This window comes from Leucoraja erinacea, chromosome 8, assembly GCF_028641065.1.
Source record: "Leucoraja erinacea ecotype New England chromosome 8, Leri_hhj_1, whole genome shotgun sequence".
Lineage (NCBI taxonomy): Eukaryota > Metazoa > Chordata > Chondrichthyes > Rajiformes > Rajidae > Leucoraja > Leucoraja erinaceus.
The window spans coordinates 5,006,165-5,028,628 of record NC_073384.1 but is presented as its reverse complement, the minus strand read 5'-3'; the positions used below and the strand labels follow the sequence as shown (position 1 = coordinate 5,028,628).

Here is a 22,464-nt window from a genome sequence, read left to right as displayed (position 1 = left end):
GGTCTGAAGAAGCGTCCCCGACTCAAAATCATCATCTGTCCATTTCCCTTCACAGATGTTGCTGGACCCGCTGAGTTCCTTCAGTAGTTTATTTTTCACCCAACCCTCCCAGACCTAGTAAATAGTGATAATAGTGATAACTGGTGTACCATGACACCTGGGTGTCATGGTACACCAGTCATTGAAGGTAGGCATGCAGGTGCAGCAGGCAGTAAAGAAAGCGAATGGTATGTTAGCTTTCATTGCAAAAGGATTTGAGTATAGGAGCAGAGAGGTTCTACTGCAGTTGTACAGTGTCTTGGTGAGACCACACCTGGAGTATTGCGTACAGTTTTGGTCTCCAAATCTGAGGAAGGACATTATTGCCATAGAGGGAGTGCAGAGACGGTTCACCAGACTGATTCCTGGGATGTCAGGACTATCTTATGAAGAAAGACTGGATAGACTTGGTTTATACTCTCTAGAATTTAGAAGATTGAGAGGGGATCTTATAGAAACTTACAAAATTCTTAAGGGGTTGGACAGGCTAGATGCAGGAAGATTGTTCCCGATGTTAGGGAAGTCCAGGACAAGGGGTCACAGCTTAAGGATAAAGGGGAAATCCTTTAAAACCGAGATGAGAAGAACTTTTTTCACGCAGAGAGTGGTGAATCTCTGGAACTCTCTGCCACAGAGGGTAGTTGAGGCCAGTTCATTGGCTATATTTAAGAGGGAGTTAGATGTGGCCCTTGTGGCTAAGGGGATCAGGGGGTATGGAGAGAAGGCAGGTACGGGATACTGAGTTGGATGATCTGCCATGATCATATTGAATGGCGGTGCAGGCTCGAAGGGCCGAATGGCCTACTCCTGCACCTAATTTCTATGTTTCTATAATGAGTTAACTATTCAAGGCCCTAAGTCTCGCACAAGATAACCATTCGATTCACAGAGTAACAAGCAGATCCGTCAAGTAACCTGCTGTATGTCAACCCAATTTCACAGCTTTGTTGGCGTCAGTGGAAAAGGTGAAACGTTCCACCAGATATGAATTTACTGAGAGAAGAATTATTGCAAAAATAAATTTTCAAAACAATTGATAAAAGTTCAGTCAAGGTCAAAGTGGAACACGTTCTCAGATTTGTATCTTCTGTCCGTCAATGCATGACCAAGTTAATACTTGGAGCAGAAAAGCTTTTCAAAATTCTCTTTGCTCTTCTCAAGCCGCCCGCGGGCAAACATTTGCCGAGTACGCTGAATTTCACAAAATTGCTCCCAGGCAAAAATAAACCAACAATAATAACCGTAAATCATTCTAATCACCAATAACTGACTAGTCTTGTAATATAAGACCGCACCATTGTTGTCATTTTATTGGCTGTTCTTTTTCAAGTTTGGTAAGCTGCACAAGCTTTCCTTTTATTTCCCTTGATATTTGCCATGTGTATAAATTTAAAGATCATAAGACGCAGTGGATTTAATGCACATAGCAAAAGAGAAGCCCACAACAAAGACATTCTTTAGGTCTTTTGTCTTTAGATCTTTTATCAACCATCACTTGCTGCAGAATGGTTTAACTTTAGAATTTCCTGTATCTTGGCAATTATAAAACAAAAGTTTAGAATTCGATATGATCTAATAAATGAAGAGTCTCTTTAACTTACATTTAAACAATTTAATAAAAAACATTCCTCAAAACCACAAGCGTTAATTCCCATCGACAATTTAGCACAATGGAATACAATAGGTTATTCTATCCAGCTTTTACTAATTGCAATTTGCGATTTTATAAGGATCATTCCCCCCCCCCCCCCCCCCCCCCCCCCCCCCAGTACTGATGACGTTGTTTAAATTATAAGAAATAATTTGGAGTAAACAAAACCCTTCAAACTTACTCACATCCACCCAACCCTCTTGTTAAAATCTCTTAAAAATGATGAGTTTGCTATACCGCCCAACACTGTAACTAAATCTCAAGGGTCCCGGCCCAAAATGTATCGCAATCATCAGTCTTCCAGAGATGCTGCCTGACCCACTGAATTACTCCAGCACTTTGTGGTTTATATTTGAAAAGCAGCCCCTGCCATTGCTTGTGTAAGAAAGAACTGCAGATGCTGGTTTAAATCAAAGGTAGACACAAAATGCTGGAGTAACTCAGTGGGTGAGGCAGCATCTCTGGAGAGAAGGAATGGGCGACGTTTCGGGTCGAGACCCTTCTTCAGTCTGAAGAAGGGTCTCGATCCGAAACGTCGCCCATTCCTTCTCTCCAGAGATGCTGCCTCACCCCCTGAGTTATTGCAGCATTTTGTCTCTGCCATTGCTTGTGTCTACCATATATTTACTGCTAGTCTCAACTATAGAACCATAGAAGAGAATAATCAGCACAGGTGCATTTTAAACGTTAGGAAGGAGGAGGATTGGCCTGAGTTATGAGATGTTCCTCATTCTAAGCCAAATAACCACTCCCTAGCTCACGGCCATTTGTATAAGATACCAGAAGACTGCTTTATCCAGCAGGTCATATACACCAGTTTGATTCTCTGAACCAAGCTTTAAAATTGGATAGGTCCAGCAACAGAAAATACCAACATTCAAGAAAAGCCGCACAAGTGTATCTTTTTTTGGTTAATTGACAAGACACAGACCATTGCACAACAAACCACAGTGCACAATGGTTTTGATACGCAAGGTTTCCAAGAATGCCTCATTTAAAGTTATCGCGCGTCTGGAGACACATGTAGCCCAGATGAGGCCAAGAAAGCCAAGAATACTCAGAGGCATGCAGCATGGAAACATGGCCCTTCGGCCCAACCTGCCCACGCCGACAAACATGCCCTATCTTCACTAGTCCCACCTGCCTATATTTGGCCCACTTCCCTCGAAACCCATCCTATCCATGTACCTGTCAAAATGTTCCTTAAGTACATGCTTCAACTACCTTCTCCGGCAGCTCAGTCCATACACCCACCACCCTATGCTTAAAAAAGTTACCCCTCCGGTTCCGATTACATCTTTCTCCCCTCACCTTAACTTTATGTCCTCTGGTTCTCGATTCCCCTACTCTGTGCATTTATGCGATCTATTCCTCTCATGATTTTGTACACATCGATAAGATCATTCCTCATCTTCCTGCACTCCAAGTAATATAGTCCGAGCCTGCTCAACCTCTCCCTATTGCACAGGTCCTGGTAACATCTTTGTAAATCTTCTCTGCACCCTTTCCAGCGAGACAACATCTTTCCTATAACATAGCAACCAAAACAGACAACAATACTCTAAATGAGGCCTCACCAACGTCTTGTATAACTGCAACACGACATCCCATCTTCGAGACTCAATACGTTGACTGATGAAAGCCAATGTGCCAGAAGGCTTTTTGACCACCCTATCTACCTGAGACGCCACTTTCAAGGAACTATGTACCTGTACTCCTAGACCCATCTACTTGACAACACTTCCCAGAGCCCTATCATTCACTGTGTATGTAGGTCCTGCCCATGTTAAGAGTTTCCAAAATGCAAAACTTCCCATTTATCTGTATCAATTTCCATCAAACTTTCCTCTGTCAACCTGCCCAACCGATCAAGATCCTGCTGCAATTTTTGACAACCATCTTCACCATCTACAATACCACCCAATTTAGTGTCACCTGCAAACTTGCCGTCACATACACCAGCGAAATAGCTTGAGATTTATTTTTTAAATGGGAATCTGGTAGTTCCTTGAACACCATTACTGATAGCAAATTTCTAATTCCAGATTTAATCAAGTAACTGAATTTAACATTTCCGAGGTGCCATGGCACAAGATGGGTAACTCGGCAGACCAGACAGCATCTTTGGAGAAAAGGAATAGGTGCCTTTTCCGGGTTGAGACCTTTCTTCAGAATGACCATCCCAATTACGTTATCATGGGCGGTCACGGTGGCGCAGCGGCAGAGTTGCTGCCTCACAGCAAATGCTGCGCTGGAGACCTGGGTTGGATCCCGACTATGGGTGCTGTCTGTATGGAGTTTGTATGTTCTCCCCGTGACCCGCGTGGGTTTCTCGGAGACCTTCGGTTTCTCTGAGACCTTCGGTTTCCTCCCACACTCCAAAGACGTACAGGCTTGTACTTGGCTTGGCAACTGTAAAACATTGTTCCTAGGATGTGTAGGATAGTGTTAATGCCTGGGGATCGCTGGTTGGCGCAGACATAGTGGGCCAAAGGGCCTGTTTCCGCGCTGTATCTCTAAACTAAACTATATTACAGCAGTCGCACACCCAAGACAATTCTGGAGTAACAGCAAATAAATGAACCCATTGCCTGCAGCAGGGAAATAAAATGATAAGTGGTGTTTGTGTTGTACTCAACTGTAATGTTCTAAGGCAAACATTTGCAGAATTCTAGATATATCGTCAGCCAATCTGGAATAACATCAGTTTTATATGGTTGGCAGGAGTGATGAAAAACCATGAGGATGTGAAGTCAGTTGCAGTGGAAAAAATGTGCAATAATCAAGTTAACGCAGTTAGTATTAATCACAATCAAAAGGAGACAACCATACTTAACTCTTATTTGCTTAATAATCCTCTGCCAAGATCTTTATGCGATAGGTTTGCAGATTTAATGCTTCCACCCTCCAATCCCCCAAAGAAAAGATGGCCACGATATGACTTCTCTTTCATCAAATGGTTTGAGAATGGCACAATGTCAACTTGGGCCAACTTTAAGACTTTAGATCAAAATACTGCTTTTGATAAATTATGTATCGTTAACACCTTAGTTAAAAAAACACCATAACACACCTAGTGCCAAAAAAAGCAATTGAAATTTGAAAAAAAAACATTACACTTCATATCTGCCAAAACTAAATCAAATTATGTTTCAACATGTCTGCAAAGTTAAATATGTTATTTACCTGGGACCCAGGTAATCTCCATTTCCATGTCTTTAGTTTTTTCTTCCTTCCCTTGTATTGTTCTCAGTAGCTCTCTATATTTTGAAATCTGTTCATCATCCTTTTTTGTGTTAACTGCTGCCGTAATGTCAGCTGTGGATGGGAAAAATACTTTAAAATCAATGTACGCACATAGCCCATTTGCAAATTGATCACAAGTAGAAGGGTTATTTGTCTCTCACAGCATGGCAACCACAATGGAATGCAGTGCCATCAAGTATGAAGTGTTCCGCCTAACAATAATGACAAATATTTGACCTCCCAAGAATATATTTGAAATAGCTATTGGAAATAAAATGCATGTGATTACAACGTTGAGACGTGAATTACTGCATCCTGCATTTCTGCAAATTTTAACAACCACCGTCCAGGTTCAGACACAATTACTCAAAGTTATTGTCATAACCACTTTGCTCGTTCCAGCAATTTCTTAGAACCAGAGTCCAAGAAATACACAAAATATATTGTGGATCGAAATGAAGGAGGCGAGCTAAAATAAAAACCGCATTCCAAGACACAAGGAAGTGCGGATGCTGGTTGACAAAGAAAGACGCAAACTGCTGGAATAACTCAGCGGGTCAGGCAACATCTCTGGGGATCATGGATAGGTGACGTTTCGGGTCGGAAACCTTCCCGAGAGAGATACAGTGTGAGAAGAGAGCTGGGGACCCCACAGAACCAGGAAGGTGATAGGCGAATGAGGTGAGGGTTTATTTGGTGGATGGTGTGACAAAGGTCAGAGATTGAAAGACTAACCGTTGTAAGATAAGGAGAGTGGTGTGAAATGTGAAGCCAGATGAAGGGATCCGGAAGGAACATATGGGGGGGGATGGTATTGTAGAAGAAATGGGATTGCATCCAATTGGAGCACAGATAAAGGGGGGGAGGACGACGAGGGGATTTATTTACCTTGTTGTGACTCCTCTTCCTCCACTATGTCTGCTTCATCATCTTCCTCGCTTGAAGAAGCCAAGTAGGCATTGAAGTCCATCTCCTTAATCTCATCCTTCTGAAATCGTCTTGTCAATGTAGCAACACGCTCATGGTCTGTCTCATCCCATGTTAGTTCTGCCTAAAATATATAAAGATACTGCAAATGAACCCAAGTATGGAACACGTAATGTCACAAAATATTAATCATTATATCAAGAATCCAATATAGACATTATACTGTTTAAGAAGGAACTGCAGATGCTGGAAAATCGAAGGTAGACAAAAGTGCTGGAGAAACTCAGCGGGTGCAGCAGCATCTATGGAGCAAAGGAAATAGGCAACGGGCCGAAACTCTTCGTCAGACTGATGTGAGGGGGGCAAGGAGTACATTATACTCATGTATTTCCATCCAAGTCGTTGATATGGACAATGCAGCTCACCCCCTCCATAACACACTGGTCAACCCGAGGAGTACCCTCAGCAACAGACTGGTTCCACCAAGATGCAGGACAGAACGCCACAGGAGATCCCTCTTCTCTGTGGCTATCATTCTGTACAACTTCTCCCCCTTCTGACATGAGGTAGACTGACTCCACTGGTCTCAGTATACTCCCTGGCTGGAATAACACCCTTCCACCACAACCCTTTCTCTTTAAACCAGTTCTGAATCCAAATGACCAAGTCACCTTGAATCCCATGCATCCTAATCTTATGTACCAGCCTACAGTGAGGGACTTGATTAGATCTTCATCAAGGCCCATGCAATCTCCTCTCTTAATAACCGGCGATAGATCCCATCAGGCCCTGTGAATTAATCCACCTTAATGCTGCTCAAGATCCACAACACCATCTTCTCCTTGATCTTCAAATGTCCAGGGACATCAATATTATAACCATTAACTTTTCGCAGACCCGACAAGTATTTCCAGCAATTTTTGTCCAAAGAAAATGTGGGAGACGAAATGCCAGTCGCTCCAGTGATTATTTCCTTCATGCATCCCATGATGGATGACTTTTAGACTCAAGATATACAGTGCGGAAACAGGCCCTTCGGCCCACCGACTCTGTGCCGACCAGCGATCACCCATGAGCATCTTTCTACAAGGCGATTTCAGAAGGATGAGACTGAAGTACACACTGGATACAATTTTACAGCTTAACGATGCCAATTAGTCTACAGACTTGCACGTCTGTGGAGTGTGGGAGGAAACCGGAGCACCCAGAGAAAATCCCCGCGGTCACAGGCAGAACGTGCAAACTCCATACAGGCAGCACCCGCAGTCAGGATCAAACTCGTGTCTCTGATGCTGCAAGGCAGCAATTTGACCGCTGCGCAACTGTGCCACCCTGATAACATTGGTTACCACATATGTATAACAAATCAACCATTTCACAAACTGCACTTGGAATTTCTAAAGGGTAACGTTGGTTGGACTGTGAATCTCCATCCCAGGCAGCCAAATCCATAGCTAACACATAGGTGAAGAAGCAGTTAAATGATTGTGCAAAAAACTGAACTCCGATCCAGAATATCCACATTTAAAAATCTGGAACACAAGTTAAGGCATGACCATCAACTACACTTCCTCACATTTCGTCAGAAGCAAATTTCTTGGCATATCAAAAAGATAGAATGAAATCTGTTTCGCTCGGCCTCATTTATCATCTGGATCACATTACATAATTTTGCTGATGCAAGATGTTTTTTTTCTAAAAACGTGTTTAAATAGATGCAATCAGGACCCCAAAAAAGCACAAATTGCACCTAGTTTTAACTGTTACCATATTCACATCTAGAGTTGAAACTAATCTAATTTGCCCTTTAGAAATTCCAAGTGCAGTTTGTGAAATGGAAGATTTGTTATACATACGTGATTCGTGTTGTTTGGAAGATTACAGGCAAATGCTTTTAATTACCTTTGATGAGCTGAGTGCTGCTGAAGTGAAATATTTTGGCTTGTACGCTGCTAAATCCACATCTGCGGCAACATCCTTTGGCTCATCTTCAAATGTTAATTCGTCTGGTATAAACCTGAATTACAATACGAACCCAAACAAGCACGACTCAGACATGGAATTCTTCAATTCCTTATTAACTCTAATAACAGCATGCATTATCGGGTTCAGCTGCCAAATGAAAATATTCAAAAACTACCTGCAACTCAATGAACATACTTCAGGACAGTTGGTAAGTTGCTACAAACTACAAATAATTAAATTAGCGTTTAAGAAGGAACTGCAGATGCTGGAAAATCGAAGTTACACAAAAAAGCTGGAGAAACTCAGCAGGTGCAGCAGCATCTATGGAGCGAAGAAAATAGGCAACGTTTCGGGCTGAAGAAGGGTTTCGGCCCGAAACGTTGCCTATTTCCTTCGCTCCATAGATGCTGCTGCACCCGCTGAGTTTCTCCAGCTTTTTTGTGTACCTTCAATAATTAAATTAGCATTAGTACAGATATTAATACAGTAAATACAAAATACCACTTGATCAGCTGGGGCAGTGGGCAGAAGAATGGCAAATGGAGTTTAATGCAGATAGGTGCAAGGTTTAACATTTTTGGATGTCAAAGCAAGGCAGGGAGTGTTGTACAGCAGTGGATCTAGGATCTAGGAGTGCAGGTACATTGTTTCCTGAAAGTGGCGTCACAAGAAGGGTCTCGACCCAAAATGCGGCCAATTCGTTCCCTCCATAGATGCAGCCTCACCCGATGAGCTTCTCCAGCATTTTTTGTCGACAGTAGAAAGGGTGGTCAAGAAGACTTTTGGCATGTTGTCTATCAATAGTCAGAGTATTGAGTATAGAAGGTGGGGTGTTATGTTACAGTTGTACAACATGTTGGTGAGGTCGCATTTGGAGTATTGTGTTGAGTTTTGGCCAATAGGAAGGATGTCATGAGGCCAGAAAGAGTGTGGAGAAGATTTATGAGGACTTTGCCAAGACTCGAGGGCTTGAGCTATAGGGAGAAGGACAGGCTAGGAATTGGAGGAGACCGAGGAGTGATCTTAAGAGTCAAAACATCATGGGGGGGGGGGGGGGGGGGGACAGATAAGAGTGAATGCAGTCCTTTATCTAGAGAAGAGGAATCAAAAACCAGGGAACATGCGCAAATGAGCAGAGTAACGTACTATGTTTACATATTCTGTTATGCTGCAGCAAGTAAGAATTTCATTGTCCTATCTGGGACACATGACAATAAAACTCTCTCGACTCTTGACTTGAAATGGAGTTTAATGCAGATTGGCACAAGGTGTTACATTTTGGTAAGTCAAACCAAAGCAGGAACATCGGTTTAAGTAAGAGGGGAACAATTTAACAAAAACCGGAGAGGCAACTTTTTACACAGAGGGCAGTGGGTATATGGAACAAGCTGCCAGAGGAGTTAGTTGAGGCAGATACTATAACATTTAAAATACATTTGGACAGGTAAATTGATTAAAAAAAAGGTTTAGGTCATAAGGGATAGGAGTAGAATTAGACCATTTGGCCCATGATGGGTGGCAGTGTGAACTGCGAGGAGGATGCTATGAGAATGCAGGGTGACTTGGACAGGTTGGGTGAGTGGGCAGATGCATAGCAGATGCAGTTTAATGTGGATAAACGTGAGGTTATCCACTTTGGTAGCAAAAACAGGAAGGCAGATTATTATCTAAATGGTGTCAAATTGGGAAAAGGGGAAGTACAACGGGACATGGGGGTCCTTGTTCGTCAGTCAATGAAAGTAAACATGCAGGTACAGCAGGCAGTGAAGAAAGCAAATGGCATGTTGGCCTTCATAACGTGCCTTTATAACAAGAGGAGTTGAGTATAGGAGCAACGAGATCCTTCTGCAGTTGTACAGGGCCCTAGTGAGATCACACCTGGAGTATTGTGTGCAGTTTTGGTCCCCTAATTTGAGGAAGGACATTCTTGCTATTGAGGGAGTGCAGCATAGGTTTACAAGGCTAATTCCCGGGACTGTTATATGCTGAGAGAATGGAGCGGCTGGGCTTGTATACTCTGGAATTTAGTAGGATGAGAGGGGATTTATAAAGGGTTTGAACACCCCAGAGGCAGGAAATATGTTCCCGATGTTGGGGGAGTCCAGAACCAGAGGTGACAGTTTAAGAATAAGGGGTAAGCCATTTAGAACGGAGATGAGGAAACACTTTATCACAGAGAGTTGTGAGTCTGTGGAATTCTCTGCCTCAGAGAGCGGTGGAGGCCGGTTCTCTGGATACTTTCAAGAGAGAGCTGGATAGGGCTCTGAAAGATAGGAGAGTCAGGGGATATGGGGAGAAGGCAGGAACGGGGTACTGATTGGGGATGATCAGCCATGATCACATTGGCTCGAAGGGCCGAATGGCCTACTCCTGCACCTATTGTCTATCAAGTATATTCCACCATTCAATCATGGCTGATCTTTCATTCCCTCTCAACCCCATTCTCCTGCCTTCTCCCATAACCCCTGACACCCGTACTAATCAAGAACCTGCCAATCTCTGCCTTAAAAATATCCACTGACTTGGCCCCCACAGCCTTCTGTGGCTAAGATTCCACAGATTCACCACCGTCTGATTAAAGAAATATCTCCTCATTTCCTTCCTAAAATAATTTTCATTCTGAGGCTATGACCTCTAGTCCTAGACTCTCCCACTAGTGGAAACATCCCAACATCCTTTGACATCCATTGGAGGGATATGGGCCAATATGTGAACAGGTGGGACTAGTGTAGATGGGGCACCTTGGTCAGCATGGCAGGTTGAGTCAAAGGCCTGTTTCCATGCTGTATGACTCTATGATATATTAGTTACATTCATCTTTCAAGTCAGAGAGAAGTATCAGTTGTCATTGTTTTAAAACAGGTCTCGCACAAATTGGATAGGCATCAAATAAAACTCTACTACAAGTTGCCCAAGTGAAACTTCCAGGCTCAAAGTAATATCACCAGTGCATCAAAAGGAGAGCTAGTATATTAAGGTGGCACAGTGGTGCAGCTGGTGAAGCCTCTGCCTCACAGCGCCAGAGACCCAGGTTCGATCCCGACTTGGGTGCTGTCTGTGTGGAATTTGCACAATTTCCCAGTGAGGGTGTGGGTTTCCACCGGGTGCTGCAGTTTCCTCCATCATCCTAAAGACGTGTGTAGGTCCGTAGGTTAATTGACCTCCGTAAATTGCCCCTGGTGCATGGTCGGAAAACTGGTGTGAAAGGATGATCGGCGAAAGTGGGATAACATGGGTCTAGATGGTCAGAGTGGACTCAGTGGGCTGAAGGGCCTGTTTCAATGCTGAATCTCTAAACACAATTATACACACAATGACAGGGAGTGGGCAAGTTAATAAAAAAATGCTCTTTGAAGCAAAAAGATGGCAAAAGAACATGCTCTGTGGCCTAGGAGACTGGATGATCAGTATGTCCAAACATTACACAGCATCAAATAATTTGCATCAAATGCATCAATCCATTCAGACCAAAATTACAGAACATTAGTCAGAGGAAATCTTTGGACCAGTACATTCAGTACATTGCAAACCAAATGTGGAATTAATGTGAACCTCTTCACAGAGTATGATTAGCTCTTTATAATGGGCTTGCAGCCGAGTTGGAGGTCATAACCCAAACTCGTCACGTTATCACCAGAGAATTGACGCTTGCATCAAGTTGGAGTGCGTAGGCTGAATGCTGCCAAGTACATTCCTAGTTATTTTTAAGTCTTCTCGTTCTAACAAATTCTCATTGCAAACTTAGTTTAGTACCAAGGTACACATGACAATAAAACAGAGTGCTAACCAGACTGCATTGTAAATGTTGACTGAATCCGAACTGGGCTTCTGGTTGTTGATTTTGCAATATAACAGCCCCAACATATTAGTAGACACAAAATGCTGGAGTAACTCAGCATCTTCTGAAGAAGGGTCTCGACCCAAAATGTCACCCACTCCTTCTATCCAGAGGTGCCGACTGTCCTGCTGAGTTACTCCAGCATTTTGTGTCTATCTTCGGTGTAAATCGGCATCTGCAGTTCCTTCCTACTCACAGCCTCAACATATTTATGTACCAGAGTGAATGAGAGTTTGCTGGCAAATGGGAAGAGATTCACTTGTACAATGTGTACGAAGGAACAGCAGATGCTGGTTTAAACTCAAGATAGACACAAAAAGCTGGAGTAATTCAGCAAGACAGGGCATCATCTCTGGAGAGAAGGAATGGGGTACGTTTTGGGTCAAGATCCTTCTTCAGAGTGGTTAGGGATAAGACCATGTTTGGAATATCCCTAACCTGTCTGAAGACGGGTCTCGACCAGAAACGTCACCCATTCCTTCTCTCCAGAGATGCTACCTGTCCCGCTGAGTTACTCTAGCATTTTGTGTCTATCCTCACTTGTACAATTATGCTTTGCTTTAGCAAACCAAAGAAATGGAAATTCAACATCTTTACTGAACCTGAGATCCAGAAAGGAACTACTGCTTTCATATTCCATCCCGTCACATTCCTCATAGAGCTTATTGGCCGTTTCAGGAGAATCGCATTCCACTACTGCGTAGTAGTACTGCAGTCGTTTGAACTGGTACTCCCGCACTTTTTCCCGGATAATTCTATGAAGGAAATACAAGTGGTTAATGTAAATAATATTTGCTATATATATATATATATATTTGCACATACCTATTTCTACAAAGAGGTTTCATAGAAACATAGAAAATAGGTGCAGGAGTAGGCCATTCGGCCCTTGAGCCTGCACCGCCATTCGATATGATCATGGCTGATCATCCAACTCAGTATCCCATCCCTGCCTTCCCTCCATACCTCCTGATCCCTTTAGCCACAAGGGCCACATCTAACTCCCTCTTAAATATAGCCAATGAACTGGCCTCAACTACCTTCTGTGGCAGAGAATTCCATAGATTCACCACTCTCTGTGTAAAAAATGTTTTCCTCATCTCAGTCCTAAAGGAATTCCCTCATCCTTAAACTGTGACCCCTAGTTCTGGACTTCCCCAAAATCGGGAATAATCTTCCTGCATCTAACCTGTCCAACCACTTAAGAGTTTTGTAAGAACTTTCAAGTCCCTTCAACATACTTGAAATTAATACAAAAACATCTTACATTAAATTGCATGGTAACGCTTACAAATTGTGCTTTTATGTTATTTTGTTTTATGTTAAACTCTATAGTGTTGTGTTTATCTTATTTGTGTGCTGCATGGCAACTCAAACTTCACTGCAGCAAATGGTGTATGTGACAATAAATTTCCTTTGTCCAAATTGCCTTATTATAACTGTAATATGTTATAGAACAAAGTACAGCACAGCACAAGAACAGGCCCTTCAGCCCCTAATGTTTGTGTAGAACATGCTTCTTCGTGTCTAAGGAAAGGTCTCGAAACGTCACCTTCACATAGATGCTGCCTCACCCGCTGAGGTTCTCCAGCATTTTTGTACAGCTTATGATTCCAAGACCATCACTTATCTACCTGCACATAACCCATATCCCACCAGCCCCTGCGTATCCATACGCTTATCCAAAAGTATTTTAAATGCCACGAATGCAAGGGTTCCCAACCTGGGGTAAATTCACCCCCAGGGGGTAAATTTCACCGACCCAGGGGGTAAATTTGGTGATTCTGGATTTGTACATATTTTTTCTCATTGACTGACTGTGTTTGGCATCTGTTCATCATTAGTTGTTCATAAATAAGTGAAATAACATTGTCATGTGCTATTAAAGTTGGCAGGGGTAGACCGGACAAAAAAGGTTGGGAAACCCTTGCGGATGCTCATTCACACAGAGTGGTGAATCTGTGGAACTCTCTGCCACAGAAGGTAGTTGGGGCCAGTTCATTGGCTATATTTAAGAGGGAGTTAGATGTGGCCATTGTGGCTAAAGGGATCAGGGGGTATGGAGAGAAGGCAGGTGCAGGATACTGAGTTGGATGATCAGCCATGATCATATCGAAGGGCCGAATGGCCTACTCCTGCACCTATTTTCTATGTTTCTATGTCTATACCAAAGATAGACACAAAATGCTGGAGTAACTCAGCAGGTCAGACAGCAACTCTGGAGAAAAAGGACAGGTGACGTTTTGCATCCCTCTGTTTTCAGGCGTCTGAACAGTCTTTTCATAAGATAGGGCATTGTCCGATTCACCTCTGATCCATTGCAGACATTTTGCACTATATTTTTTCACGCTGCATGCTTTTGCTCTATCTATTTGTACTCGAGTGACTTAATTGTAATTATATATGATGTATCTGATGTGTTAGGATAGCATGCAAAACAAGACCTTACACTGTACCTTGGTATGTGTGACAATATTAAATACAAACTTAATACACTTTAGGTTGTATCTGGCTGATAACAAACCAATGTCATATATTGTTCTATAGTGTGCACCATCTTAAAAAAGAAATGCCACATTCACAGGTAATCTATAAAAAGTACAAAAATCCCCAAATAGGACTTTTAGCACAAAACATTACAGGAGAAATTCTTGCTGATAATTGAACAATAATCAGCTTCAAAAAAAAAAACATGCCTTTCTTCTGCCCTGTCCAGTATCCATTTTAAATTGATAAAGGAGATGACATTGAGAACCAAATTTATACTGGTACAGAAGGCAGAAACTCTTCATTCATTTAGCATGGCAATGCAACGCCCTCAATTGGTAGGTTTTGGAATTCCAATCTTTATCATCCCTTTGCACCAAAGTTTGAAGCCACAGAGTGCTGAAGTAACTCAGCGGGACAGGCAGCATCTCTGGAGAACATGGATTGATAATGTTTCGAGTCGGGACCCTTCACACAAAATTCAACTAAAACAGAGTTTCTTGTCCCTAAAGTCCAAATGTTAAGAATAAAATTAATTGTGGCTCTTTTGAACGACTATCACAAACTTAAATTTCTTTGAGAACTAAATAAGAACTATCATAAGGTAATAAGTGATAGAAGCAGAATTAGGCCATTCGGCCCATTAAGTCTACTTCGCCATTCAATCATGGCTTTGAGACCATGAGTAGCTTCACTCTGCTCGTGCCTTCAATGGGTGTCAGGGGTTATGGGGAGAAGGCAGGAGAATGGGGTTGGGAGGGAGAGATAGGTCAACCATGATTGAATGGCGGAGTAGACTTGATGGGCTGAATGTCCTAATTCTGCTCCTATAACCTACGAGGTGGAGTATAGCAAGAGCTTCCATGAGGCAAGTGATTTGCTCATATCTCTAGTAATAGCCCTGTCCCACTGTACGAGTTCATTCAAGTGCTCTCCCGAGTTTAAAAAAAAAAATCAAACTCGTGGTAAGCACGTAGAATGAACGTATCGGGTACGTCGGAGCTCGGGGACGTCTCTTTGCGGCTCGTAACGCTAACAGCAGGTACTCAGGAAACGCAGTAAGTTCGTGAAGACGTGAAGATTTTTTGACATGTTGAAAAATGTCCACGAGAGCCCCGAGTACTTACGAACAGCCATTACCGTAAATCTCTGAATTCGAATCAGGGCCAAACTCGGGAGAACTCTTGAATTAACTCGTACAGTGGGACAGGGCTTTTACCCGTTTGTCCTCTTAAGTTTTGATTATCAAGTTGGTTTTTTAGGTAAGAACATAAGAAAACAAAGCATTTGTTAAGAGACACGGTTACAAATGACAGAATGTTTGCCGTCCACCTGATACGATCATTTGGAATTTGGACAGCAAAAAACATACTTTTTAATTCTACTTCGGTACAGTTCACCATTTTATTATTTCTATCAATTGCTAAAAGAAAATTGCACAGACTGGGAACATACCAAACTTGATGGATAAATCAACGAGTTAGCTTTGGGCACTGCTTCAATACAAATATTTTTACAACAAAACCTAATTTTATAGTTTCTTTACGATGGTAAAATCTGATGAGGACCTTCACAGGGAGGTCTTCAAGCAGAATTTGTTAACAGCCAGATCAAAGGTCAAAGGTCAAAAACTTTATTTGCCATTTGTGCTTACACACATAGGAACTCTTGTACAGTTGTTCAGAGAGTCAAGTCAAGTTAAAAAGACACACAGAAGACACATAATCTATAAAAACATATACTTCTCTAGAAGTAGAAGTCAAAAATTGGAAAGAACTGTGCTTGGTCAAAGAGCCATCACCAGAGACCCTTTCCTAGAATAAAGGGGAGGGCATTTAAGACAGAGGTGAGAAAAAACTTTTTCACCCAGAGAGTTGTGAATTTATGGAATTCCCTGCCACAGAGGGAAGTGGAGGCCAAGTCACTGGATGGATTGAAAAGAGAGTTAGATAGAGCTCTAGGGGCTAGTGGAGTCAAGGGATATGGGGACAAGGCAGGCACGGGTTATTGATAGGGGACGATCAGCCATGATCACAATGAATGGTGGTCGGTGCTGGCTCGAAGGGCCAAATATCCTCCTCCTGCACCTATTTTCTATGTTTCTAAATCGATCCTGACTACGGGTGCGGTCTATATGGAGTTTGTATGTTCTCCCTGTGATCGTGTAGGGTTTTCTCTGGGTGCTCCGGTTTCCTCCCACACTCCAAAGACATACAGATTTATGGATTAATTGACTTCTGTAAAATTGTAAATTGTCCCTAGCGTGCAGGATTGTGCTAGTGTACGGGGCAATCGCTGTTCGGCCTGGTCTCAGTGGGCCGAAGGGTCTGTTTCCGAGGGCATTATCTCTGAAGTCTAAAGTGAAAGAACATATTAAAAAGAAGAAAGAGAGGTTGCAATGCTCAGGTAAAAGAGGGATTGCCAAATATTGCAGCGGAATTCACGGTGTTAAACGGTCCGTCAAGCTTTGTTTACCTTTGCTCACTGGTGTCTTCATTTTCATTTTCCGGTAAGTTATTCCCCAGTAATTCTGTGGGCCCATGTAATCCCTCCTCTTTCATTTTTTCCTTTCCAAATTCTGAAGGGTAGATCTAAAGTGAGCACATCAGTCAGTTTGAAACCATTTTAGTTGCATATAACCCCACTGATTAAATCATCTGTGGATAATATGCATCGGTGCTGGCTCGAAGGGCCGAATGGCCTACTCCTGCACCTATTGTCTATTGTGTATTGTCTATTCTAAGCATTTATGGGGAGAACCAAATAATAACCTCAATGAACAACTTCTATTTTCCTACCGTTATAAACGTGGGTCACCTACATACTGATTATACAGAATTAAAATACGCTCTTTAATAGAACCGATCTGTATCATTCAATAATATCATCAACTTCTGTATTCCTTCCATTTAAACTATAATTTAATTGAGGAACTGCAGATGGTGGTTTTCAAAAAAAAAAAGACACAGTGCTGGAATAACTCAGAGGGTCAGACAGCATCTCTGGAGAACACACACAGGTGACATTTCGGGTCGGGAACCTTCAGTCCTGAAGCATCAACTGTCCAGTTCCTCAAATTTAATCTATTTGCAGGTACACAAAAATGCTGGAGAAACTCAGCGGGTGCAGCCGGATCTATGGAGCGAAGGAAATAGGCAACGTTTCGGGCCGAAACCCTTCTTCAGACTATTTCCTTCGCTCCATAGATGCTGCTGCACCCGCTGAGTTTCTCCAGCATTTTTGTGTACCTTCGATTTTCCAGCATCTGCAGTTCCTTCTTAAACACTCAATCTATTTGCATTCGCTTTAAATTTGCAGAAGGTGTTATCTACAATTTTATAACCACTTGCAAAAATACTTCTATTTACTGAAGCAAAAGGGAAAATCGTGAAAAAAAATAGAGATCCAACCAATTTAATGCAATGTATAAAATAGATTTAAATAGTGCATCAGACAAAATGCTTCACTAAAGTTAATAAAACCAATACATCTTCAATAAAAATCAGGCTTAGAAGTACTGCTCTTTTTGCCTTTCATAATCCTTTGTAAAAAGGGTTTTACAAAAAACGTAACATTAACTTCAGCACAGGAACTTATATTTTAACATCTCACTAATGAATCCCAGCAAAACTCGGTTATACTTTATATTGAGATTTTTTTAGTTTATCAAAGGAAATGAACTGAAAATTACGCAACTTGATGACTGCCGAGTTTTCAGCGTCGCTGATCAAAAGACAGAGCGAGAACAAAATGGAAATGTGACCCGAGAGCTCTAATACGAGTCATTCGCCACCAGGTGAGAATCATAGCGGAGAAGATTAGATAGCAATGGGCAGCAGGTGCGGAACTGGCAACCTGCCATTATCCCATTGAGATGAAAGAAGCCCAGGCAGCTCTCCTTACCATGGAATGAGCAAGAGGAAATTTAACAGAACTTTCAAAGTTATTAAGTTTTATAGTAATTAAGGACAAATGTTTCTGAAGGCAAGATAGTCAATGATCAGAGATGTGAGATTACTGGTGCGGAGACCCAGAATGATAAGAGAATATATATATATATATATTGATTTGCAGGCTTTTAACAATGTGCAATGCATTGTTTGAATTAAGTGTGGCATAAGCATTCAAAATTAATCTTCAGAGTGGATAAGTATTTATAGGGGAATAATTTGCAAGAATTTGGCTATAGCAGGAGTGCACTTTTCAACACAGATGTGATAAGCTTAATGGAACCTTTCTAGTTATACAGTAGAGAAATAGGTGCTTCGGCCCAACCCATTCAAGAAGCCCCTTCAAATCTAGTCCCATCTTCGTGTTTTTGACCCATATCTTTTTAAACCTTTTCTATCCATGTAAAGTGGCTCAAATCTGATTTTTTTTTACCTTAGCACAACTATGATTAAAACAAATCGCTGGAATAAGCGAAAGGATTTGAGTATAGGAGCAGGGAGGTTCTACTGCAGTTGCACAGGGTCTTGGTGAGACCACACCTGGAGTATTGCGTACAGTTTTGGTCTCCTAATCTGGGGAAAGACATTCTTGCCATAGAGGGAGTACAGAGAAGGTTCACAGACTGATTCCTGGGATGGCAGGACTTTCATATGAAGAAAGACTGGATACACTCGGTTTGTACTCGCTAGAATTTAGAAGATTGAGGGGGGGACCTTATAGAAACTTACAAAGTTCTTAAGGGGTTGGACAGGCTAGATGCAGGAAGATTGTTTCCGATGTTGGGGAAGTCCAGAACAAGGGGTCACAGTTTAAGGATAAGGGGGAAATCTTTTAGGACCGAGATGAGGAAAACATTTTTCACACAGAGAGTGGTGAATCTGTGGAATTCTCTGCCACAGAAGGTAGTTGAGGCCAGTTCGTTGGCTATATTTAAGAGGGTTAGATGTGGCCCTTGTGGCTAAAGGGATCAGGGGTGTATGGAGAGAAGGCAGGTACAGGATACTGAGTTGGATGATCAGCCATGATCATATTGAATGGCAGTGCAGGCACGAAGGGCCGAATGGCCTACTCCTGCACCTATTTTCTGTGTTTCTATGTTTCCACAGAACCCATTTAATGCAATGTAATATGTATCTAAACAAGGAAATATTTCCCTTTTTATTTTAAACTTCGTATGCTGTAGAAACAATAGCAAAGAAAAGGGCAAGATCAATATAATACCATGATTTATAACCCAAGGCAAATCTAAATGTTGCCACTATCAGTTAGACTTTCAAAAAACAATCACATTCAGGTTATTATCACTCAATAATTTGTGATTCATATAAGCAGAAGCTTTCTGAGTGTTATCAGTTAATATCTGAGTATTATCTAAATATCAAGGAGAATTGAGAAAGAAAACAGTGTAACATTGGAAAAATGTAAAATTGGAACCATTTAACAAACTCACCTTCACAGACAATACAGCGCCATCTTTGGGGATGAAAGAATTGAATAACACCATCAGATCATTTGCCTTCATTTTGTCCCAATCCTGGTTGCAAACTGCAAATCGCCGAGTGACCTAACAAGAAAATCAGGATGTTATGGAAATTGTCTCATGAAAACTGATTCAATAGCAGGCAATAAAACATTTAAAAATGCAGACATTTTTATGGCTATTTGCAGTACAGAAAAAACCTCATTATAACGGATCATGAGGGGGAAAAATGGGTGTCCGTTATTGCCGAGTGTTTGCTGTTAACCGCCATATACAAAGCTAAAAATATATTTTTGTTACTGCAAGCTAAAAATACTAAAGGCTGTTTGTTTTGCTTAGTTTGATTTAGTTTAGAGATACAGCGTGGAAACAGGCCCATCAGCCCACCAAGTACGCACCGACCAGCGATCCCTGCTTATAAACACTGCCCTCACACGCTAGGGACAATTTCACATTTACACCAAGCTGTGGGCGCAAGTGTGGCGCAGAGGTAGAGTTACTGCCTTACAGCACTTGCAGCGCCAGAGGCCTTGGCTCGATCCCGGGTGCTGTCTGTACGGAGTTTGTACGCTCCGTGACCGCGTGGGTTTTCTCCGAGATCTTCGGTTTCCTCACACACTTCAAAGACGTACAGGTTTGTAGGTAAATTAGCTGGTTAAAATGTAAAAATTGTCCCTAGTGTGTTGGATAGTGCTAATATGCGGGATTCATTGGTTGATGTGGACCCGGTGGGCCGAAGTAACTGTTTCCGCACTGTATCCCTAAACTAAACTAACTATAACTATCCGACCAACCTATACGTTTTTGGAGTGTGGGAGAAAACTGAATATCTTGGAGAAAACACACGCAGGTCATGGGGAGAATGCACAAACTCCGTACAGACAGCACCCATAGTCAAGATCGAAACCGTGTTTCTGGCACTATAAGGCAGTAGCTCTATAAGGCACTACTCCACCATACTGCCCCGTGTTGTTAAGGCGTTTTTTAGTGTTTCGTTGCACAATTGAATTGAATTGAATTGAATCCTTTATTTGTCATTCAGACCTTTCAGTATCGTTCAAAGCAATTGCATTGTCAATTTGAAAGGACTTCCCACAGTATAATAGCCCTGACCCACGGTACGAGTTCATTCCAAGAGCTCTCTCCCGAGTTTTAAAAAATATCAAGTTTGTGGTAAGCACGGAGAACGTAACGGGTACGTCGGATCTCGGATCTCTTAGCGCTAACAGCAGGCACTCGCTAATGGCAGGTAAGCACGGGAAGACTCGTAAAGATTTTTTCAACATGATGAAAAATGTTCACGGGAGCCCCGAGTACCGACGAGTGGCCATTACCGTAAATCTCCGAGTTCGAATCAGGGCAAACACGGGGAGAACTCGCACCGTGGGACTGGGGTTTAACTAGCAGCCTGTGTTCTTAAAGAGACTGTGCTGTCTGATTACTCTGGGAACACTCCTTCCGCGATAATTGAAATCCATTCTAAAGAGGTCTATAATCATTTTTGCATTCCTTTAATCTTCCAATTTTTCTTAAGGGAACTAGGCATAATAGAACAAGGAAGAAATACTTCCCTCAGCAACATCAATAATTCAGGAGTCTAATGGTTAAGCATTTGCAAGATTTAAACGAAAGATGAAGACAAAATATTTGTTTCTATCCAGAGAATGGTGAGTGTCGAAAATACTGTGCTCGAGTGAGCAGAAGAGGCCTCAGTGGTTACTGTATATATCTATGATCTTTACCGTATCTCCACGTAGGGCTTCCTTATCCAGTTCTCCCCAGTTGTGTTCAATTTCTGGCTCATTTACTAACGGTTCTTCAAAATAGTCATCGTCATCAGAGCTTGTTTCAATGTTTCCTTTCCCTCTGGCCAAATCAGGACCACTGTCGCTATCACTGTCACCTCCGGATGAATACTCTTCATCTTCACTGTCTGCCGTGATTTCATCTTCTTCCTCCCGGCTTTGTCTGCCTGTTCCTGAAGAGTCACTTTCACTCCAGTGACCTTCATCATTAACGTCATCGTCGCTTTCTGAAATGCATCAAAAAGTTTATTCCGAAACAAATTGCGGAGGCACTGAACTGCTACTGTGACATTTTAAAAGGACAGAGTGCAAACAAGGTTCACCTGCACTTCCTTCAACCTCATCTATTGCAACCGCTGCTCTGGTTGTCAGCTGCTCTACATCGGTGAGACCATGCGTAGGCTTGGCGATTGCTTCCCCCAACACCTCCGCTCGGTTCGCAATAACCAACCTGATCTCCCGGTGGCTCAGCACTTCAACTCCCCCTCCCATTCTGAATCCGACCTTTCTGTCCTGGGCCTCCTCCATGGCCAGAGTGAGTCCCACTGTAAATTGGAGGAGCAGCACCTCATATTTCGCTTGGGTCGTTTACACCCCAGCGGTATGTACATTGACTTTTCCAATTTCAAGTAGTCCCTGCTTTCTCCCTCTTTCCCCTTCCCGGCTCTCCCTCAGCCTACTGTCTCTGCCTCTTCCTTTCTTCTCCCCCCCCCAATCATCAGTCTGAAGAAGGGTCTCGACCTGAAACGTCACCTAATCCTTCGCTCCATAGATGCTGCCTCACCCGCTAGGTTTCTCCAGCATTTTTGTCTACCTACAAAAATAATAAAGGTGTGTTTGAATCTGCTCACCGAGGTAAGATGGTGTGCATGCTTTAGATTTATGCCCTTCAGCTGAACGTTGCCAAAAGATAGACCTGGTTTCATCCTGAGCTCTGAAGTGGAATGTGCATGCTCACAGTTTGCTTACATAGCTGCCAGTAGGTACACTGGTTTCCTCCTACTTCCCAAACTCGAGCAATTGTCCACTACAAATCATCTCCAGAGCAAGCAAGTGCCAATAAACTAAACTAGGT

The 22,464-nt window shown here is 42.4% G+C and overlaps 1 protein-coding gene across 1 annotated transcript in view; it reads right to left on the bottom strand.

The window, feature by feature from the left end:
- The window catches only part of esf1 (ESF1, nucleolar pre-rRNA processing protein, homolog (S. cerevisiae)), a 57,125-nt gene that overhangs the window by 30,331 nt on the left and 4,330 nt on the right, over positions 1 to 22,464 (bottom strand). The window contains exons 3-9 of the mRNA XM_055638907.1: positions 21,327 to 21,616; positions 19,555 to 19,668; positions 16,629 to 16,744; positions 12,269 to 12,421; positions 7,766 to 7,880; positions 5,825 to 5,987; positions 4,877 to 5,008 (exon numbers count right to left, since the gene is read on the bottom strand). Coding sequence (XP_055494882.1) covers positions 4,877 to 5,008; positions 5,825 to 5,987; positions 7,766 to 7,880; positions 12,269 to 12,421; positions 16,629 to 16,744; positions 19,555 to 19,668; positions 21,327 to 21,616 — 1,083 coding nt within the window. The remainder of the gene's footprint in view (positions 1 to 4,876; positions 5,009 to 5,824; positions 5,988 to 7,765; positions 7,881 to 12,268; positions 12,422 to 16,628; positions 16,745 to 19,554; positions 19,669 to 21,326; positions 21,617 to 22,464) is intronic.